The sequence below is a fragment of the Oryza brachyantha genome, chromosome 7 (assembly GCF_000231095.2).
Source record: "Oryza brachyantha chromosome 7, ObraRS2, whole genome shotgun sequence".
NCBI lineage: Eukaryota > Viridiplantae > Streptophyta > Magnoliopsida > Poales > Poaceae > Oryza > Oryza brachyantha.
The window spans coordinates 8458922-8465560 of record NC_023169.2 but is presented as its reverse complement, the minus strand read 5'-3'; the positions used below and the strand labels follow the sequence as shown (position 1 = coordinate 8465560).

The 6639-nt window shown below is 43.1% G+C and overlaps 1 protein-coding gene across 1 annotated transcript; it reads left to right on the top strand.

Moving 5' to 3' along the window:
• The first annotated feature begins 819 nt into the window (after window positions 1-819).
• LOC102711123 (probable cellulose synthase A catalytic subunit 3 [UDP-forming]) lies at window positions 820-6418 on the top strand. Its single transcript, XM_006664771.3, has 14 exons — window positions 820-1170; window positions 1295-1490; window positions 1574-1785; window positions 1876-1978; window positions 2059-2233; window positions 2551-2817; window positions 2895-3240; window positions 3328-3465; window positions 3577-3702; window positions 3808-4020; window positions 4104-4395; window positions 4485-4681; window positions 4761-5111; window positions 5198-6418. Exons 1-14 carry the CDS (start codon window positions 1090-1092, stop codon window positions 5780-5782), a joined length of 3282 nt encoding a protein of 1093 aa, XP_006664834.1. The 5' UTR covers window positions 820-1089; the 3' UTR covers window positions 5783-6418.
• Window positions 6419-6639: the final 221 nt, after the last annotated feature.

Here is a 6639-nt window from a genome sequence, read left to right as displayed (position 1 = left end):
AAACTGCTTCTTTAAAAATTTAGAGGAATTCTATAAGATATGAGCTAAATTCCATAGAATTCATTTTCAAAAAAGTCTTAAAAGTAACAGAATTGTACATACTTCTATAATTGTATTATATAACTTTATTATGAATAGTCCGTCCAATACTCCTCTAACGGTTATGCACACACATCTTTAGGAAGAAAAGCAGACGCAAACATATTAGTGAGTGCAAACAATACCCTATATTTTCTTCCTTTATTTTAGTTGATATATTGATTTTTGGACTATACGTCTAACCATTTGTTTTATTCAAATTTTTGGTGCAACATATAAAATTATAAGTCATCGTTTATTAAGAATTAAATTATAATAAAATACTTATTAATTATATAATTTTTTAAATGATCAAACAGGTCAAATTGTCACATGAAAAACACATAGGGAGTATAACGTTTACCATCTTTTTATCCTTTTTTAGTGGATTACCAGTCGGATGCACACTTTTTCCCAAACAAACAAACAGAAAAAAAGGACAATGCAGTAAACATTGTGTACGGCGCAGCAGCATCCTCTGCTGCCTGCGCGAATAATCGTGTCCCCCCGTGACATTTCCTCCCTTAATTGATTAATCAATAATCAATTTCCTATCATCATCATCATCATCATCATCTGAAACATGAAAAAAATTAAGTTAAAAAAATTCCATCTCCTCCGAATAAAAAAAAAGGGGAAATAAAAATCATTTCGTTGGAGGCGTTAGTTGGTGCGCTCCTTTCCTTGCCTTTCTTTTTTTTCTCACCACCGACACTTTCCCGGCCCTTCGTCTCCATCTCCATCTCCATCTCCCCCCATATTTTCCTTTTCCTTTAAAATTCTCCCACTAATCCTCGCCACCTCCCACCGACGCTGCCGCCGCATCCCCCTTCCGGGTCTCTCTGCTCCGGCGCGGCCGCATTTCGCAGGCGCGGGGGGATTTCGGAGGCGGGGCGCCGGGGAGACGGAGATGGAGATCTGGTAGGGCGAGCGGTAGGCGGCAGTGGAGGAGAAGGAGGACTGAGGGCGTGTGGCTGGTGTTAGGGGTTGGGGGCGAGGGAGGAGGAGGCGATGGAGGCGAGCGCCGGGCTGGTCGCCGGCTCCCACAACCGCAACGAGCTCGTCGTCATCCGCCGCGACGGCGATCCCGGGGTACGCGGACTCTCTCGCGCGTTACGAGCGGTGCCGCTGATTTCGACTGCTTTTTTTTTTCATTTTTCATTTTTCTATTTTCTTCTAATTGTCTTTTGTTGATTTTTTTTTTTGCGCGGCGCAGCCGAAGCCGCTCCGGCAGCAGAACGGGCAGGTCTGCCAGATTTGCGGCGACGACGTCGGCCTCAACCCCGACGGCGAGCCGTTCGTGGCCTGCAACGAGTGCGCCTTCCCGGTGTGCCGCGACTGCTACGAGTACGAGCGCCGCGAGGGCACGCAGAACTGTCCCCAGTGCAAGACCCGCTTCAAGCGCCTCAAGGGCAAGTCACCGCAATGCCGCTCCCCCGAATTGCCCGCCTGCACTCGATTCATCCATTAATTCATTCATCCTGATTGACCGCAGGCTGCGCGCGCGTGCCCGGGGATGAGGAAGAGGACGGTGTGGACGACCTGGAGAGCGAGTTCAACTGGAGGGACAGGAACGACTCCCAGTATGTGGCTGAGTCGATGCTCCACGCACATATGAGTTATGGCCGTGGCGGAGTTGACATCAATGGCGTTCCGCATCCATTCCAGCCTAATCCCAATGTGCCCCTCCTTACCGACGGGCAGATGGTACCGCCAGAACTTAGTGCAGCTGAATAGCCTGCTACTCTTTGCTCTTGGTAACGAGTACTCAAATTGCTTGTTCGAATGTGCTTGCAGGTTGATGACATCCCGCCAGAGCAGCACGCGCTTGTGCCATCTTTTATGGGCGGCGGGGGGAAGAGGATCCACCCACTTCCTTACACAGATCCCAATCTACCTGGTGTGCACTTGATTATTGTTACCTATATTTTATTTGTGATGATCTATGAATAGAATCAGCTGAACGTAGTTGTGTTGCAGTTCAACCAAGATCTATGGACCCATCAAAGGATCTTGCTGCATATGGTTATGGTAGTGTTGCGTGGAAGGAGAGGATGGAGAGCTGGAAGCAGAAGCAGGAAAGGATGCACCAGATGAGAAATGATGGTGGTGGTAAAGACTGGGATGGTGATGGAGATGACGGAGATCTACCACTGTATGACCCTTTAAACTTGTTTGGCAACTCTCTAATTGTCTGTTTCATTCCATATGTTAAGTCAAGCTTGAGATTGTTGTGCTCCATTCAAGTGACAGTATGTGCTATCTACAGAGACACAATACCATGAAAATATTGATAAAAACTGTCCAATTCATACATAGGATTTTTTACCTGTAGAATTGCTGTATTACTTTGGCTGCAATTTTAAAAACTTCCAAGATATCTGCAATATATTTGTTTATTTGTATTTTTCAGTTGAGGAACTTTTTGTCTGGTAGTGATCCGAATTACTAATTGTTTACCAATTTTACCAGAATGGATGAAGCAAGGCAGCCATTGTCCAGAAAGGTCCCAATTTCTTCAAGTCAGATTAACCCCTATAGAATGGTTATCATAATACGGCTGGTTGTTTTGGGTTTTTTCTTCCACTATCGAGTGATGCATCCAGTGCCTGATGCTTTTGCCTTATGGTTGATATCTGTAATATGTGAAATCTGGTTTGCCATGTCCTGGATTCTTGATCAATTCCCCAAGTGGTTTCCTATTGAGAGGGAGACTTACCTTGACCGGTTGACATTGAGGTTGGTTACTATTGCTAGCAAGGTATACTTGTTGTCCTTTATTCCGAAATACTGAGAGTAATTACTTTCTTGTATAGGTTTGACAAAGAAGGCCAAACATCTCAACTTGCACCAATTGATTTCTTTGTCAGTACGGTGGATCCCTTGAAGGAACCTCCTTTGGTCACAGCAAACACTGTTCTATCTATCCTTGCGGTAGACTATCCAGTTGATAAGGTTTCATGCTATGTTTCTGATGATGGTGCTGCAATGCTGACATTTGAGGCATTATCCGAGACATCTGAATTTGCAAAGAAATGGGTTCCTTTCTGCAAAAAGTACACCATTGAACCACGTGCTCCAGAGTGGTACTTCCAACAGAAGATAGACTACCTGAAGGATAAGGTGGCACCATACTTCGTTAGGGAGAGGAGAGCAATGAAGGTGAAATGTTCGGTCTTCTCAGAAGTGATTTGCTCTTTGTTTTCATTTTATTGTAATGTTAATTAGGCGAAGCTTTGTATTTTCCAGAGAGAGTATGAGGAATTCAAGGTGAGAATCAATGCCTTGGTTGCTAAAGCTCAGAAAGTTCCTGAGGAAGGCTGGACAATGCAAGATGGAACTCCCTGGCCTGGAAACAATGTTCGCGATCATCCTGGAATGATTCAGGTATGTTTGGTTGATTGGGTCGGTACACAGTATATATGCTCGCATTTAGATGGATCCCCTTCCTACTCTTGCATTATGACAATAAATAAGTTAAACTTTCTCAATGAATAGGTCTTCCTTGGCCAAAGCGGCGGCCATGACATCGAAGGAAATGAGCTGCCTCGGTTGGTGTACGTTTCAAGAGAAAAACGACCGGGTTATAACCATCATAAGAAGGCTGGTGCCATGAATGCATTGGTAAAAGACAATTTCTTTGATGTTTTTTTTTTGGTTTTCTATCGCCTGTATAGTCTTGTATTAACAACATATAATATGTTTAATATATTGCTGGTTGTTTCACAGGTCCGAGTATCTGCTGTTCTAACTAATGCTCCATACATGCTGAACTTGGATTGTGATCACTACATCAACAATAGCAAGGCTATAAAGGAAGCAATGTGTTTTATGATGGACCCTTTGGTTGGAAAGAAGGTTTGCTATGTGCAATTCCCTCAGAGATTCGATGGGATTGATCGTCATGATCGATATGCCAATAGGAATGTGGTCTTCTTCGATGTAAGTTTGCACCATGTTTCTGAGATACTCATACTAAAGTTACTTAATTTTCTTGCAGTTTATCTAATATTTTCTTGTTACAGATCAACATGAAAGGCTTGGATGGTATCCAAGGCCCCATCTATGTTGGTACCGGATGTGTCTTTAGAAGGCAAGCATTATATGGTTATGATGCCCCCAAGACGAAGAAGCCTCCTTCAAGGACCTGCAACTGCTGGCCTAAGTGGTGCATTTGCTGTTGCTGCTTTGGTGACAGGAAGAGCAAGAAGAAAACCACAAAACCTAAAACAGAGAAGAAGAAAAGATCTTTTTTCAAGAGAGCAGAAAACCAATCACCTGCATATGCACTTGGTGAAATTGAAGAAGGTGCACCAGGTATGTGAACCTCTAAACAAAATGTTGTGTTTCTTCCTGAAACGTCTTTGTAGTAATAGCATATATTAATCCTGCAATATTTTTGGCAGGAGCTGAAAATGAAAAGGCTGGTATAGTAAATCAGCAGAAGCTGGAAAAGAAATTTGGCCAATCTTCTGTTTTTGTTGCATCCACACTTCTTGAGAATGGTGGAACTTTGAAAAGCGCAAGTCCAGCATCTCTTCTAAAGGAAGCAATACATGTCATAAGCTGTGGATATGAAGATAAGACAGACTGGGGGAAAGAGGTAGGGGGCTTGATCTTGGTTTTGCACTCATTACTTGACTTAAACATCTGTTACCTAGTTAATCATATCTTTGTTGCAGATTGGCTGGATTTATGGATCAGTCACAGAAGATATTCTAACTGGTTTTAAGATGCACTGCCATGGTTGGAGGTCGATTTACTGCATACCTAAACGACCTGCGTTCAAAGGTTCTGCACCACTCAATCTTTCTGATCGTCTTCACCAGGTTCTTCGATGGGCTCTTGGGTCTGTTGAAATATTCTTCAGCAACCATTGCCCTCTTTGGTATGGATATGGTGGTGGACTAAAATGTTTGGAAAGATTTTCCTACATTAATTCCATTGTATATCCCTTTACGTCCATTCCACTCTTGGCTTATTGTACATTGCCAGCTATCTGTTTGTTAACTGGGAAATTTATCACTCCAGAGGTAAATATTATTCAACTTAGAGTTCTGTTTGGTGTGCAGTTGCTGCAATTTGAACCTTACATTTCACTTTTGATTCCATCATGCAGCTTACGAATGTTGCTAGTCTCTGGTTCATGGCACTTTTTATCTGCATTTTTGCTACTGGCATCCTGGAAATGAGATGGAGTGGTGTAGGCATTGATGATTGGTGGAGAAATGAGCAGTTTTGGGTCATTGGAGGTGTCTCTTCACACCTCTTTGCTCTGTTCCAGGGACTTCTGAAGGTCATAGCTGGTATAGATACGAGCTTCACTGTTACATCAAAAGGTGGGGATGATGAAGAGTTCTCAGAGCTGTATACATTCAAATGGACTACTTTGCTGATACCTCCAACCACTCTACTCTTATTGAACTTCATTGGTGTGGTTGCTGGTGTTTCAAATGCAATCAATAATGGGTATGAATCATGGGGACCCCTCTTCGGGAAGCTCTTCTTTGCATTTTGGGTGATCGTCCATCTTTACCCATTCCTCAAAGGTTTGGTTGGAAGGCAAAACAGGACACCAACAATTGTTATTGTCTGGTCCATTCTTCTGGCTTCAATCTTCTCACTCCTCTGGGTCCGGATTGATCCGTTCTTGGCAAAGAATGATGGTCCACTTCTGGAAGAGTGTGGTCTGGATTGCAACTAGGGAGTCAACTCCCCTATCGATGTGTGCTGAAGGAATATTTTTGCAGGTGCTTGTGCCCGTAATTATACGCACTTGGTTCTGTGTAGATAGAAACACGAAAGGTCATGCGTTGCTTTTGTCCCATGGTGGTAGCTCAGCCTCATATCTGCAATATTTGGGCAAACCGGAGGCTGCGGCAACCTTGTGAACTTCGGCCACCAAGTACAGCCAAACTGCGTTTGATTGTCCAGCATTCTTTATTATTGCTTTGGTGGTAAATTAATTGGGTGGGCTGAACAGAAGGTGTTGGCATTGCTGTTCTTGTACAAACTTGTGTCTCAATAAGGCAGGCAGGAATGGATCTGCCATGGAGTAGAAAGGTGATGCACAGTATTTATGTAGTGAAAACGTATGTGGGTGCCCATTGAAGGGCTTGTTCATTCCTTGTTCCTCTTTTTTACTTATCTACAACCAAATGAATCATTTAGTGTTAGTAATGTAGTGCATCCAGTGTTGTAAAGGCGCCCTATTTTTGGTTGGTAATTGTAATCATATATACTACTGTTATCTTGCCATTTTCAAAGAAAGGTTGTAAGGATGATCGTGATCAGATCTCTAATCATATTAATATACTCGGGGAGTTTCTGTTTTTGTGAAGCAAATTATGATGAACACCTCCAGCAGCTTTTTTATTTCTATAGCAAGATAAAGAGTGAAGTGTACCAGCAGTCTTTAAACTTGTGTGTATGCGTCATGTAGATCCTTGGACTCTTAAAATGTATTTTTGGGTCCACGAACTTGTCCGGGGGTGTCATATAGCTCTAAACGAGCTCCGACCTACTCCATCCGCTGACGTGGCATGCTATGGTGGCGCCTAC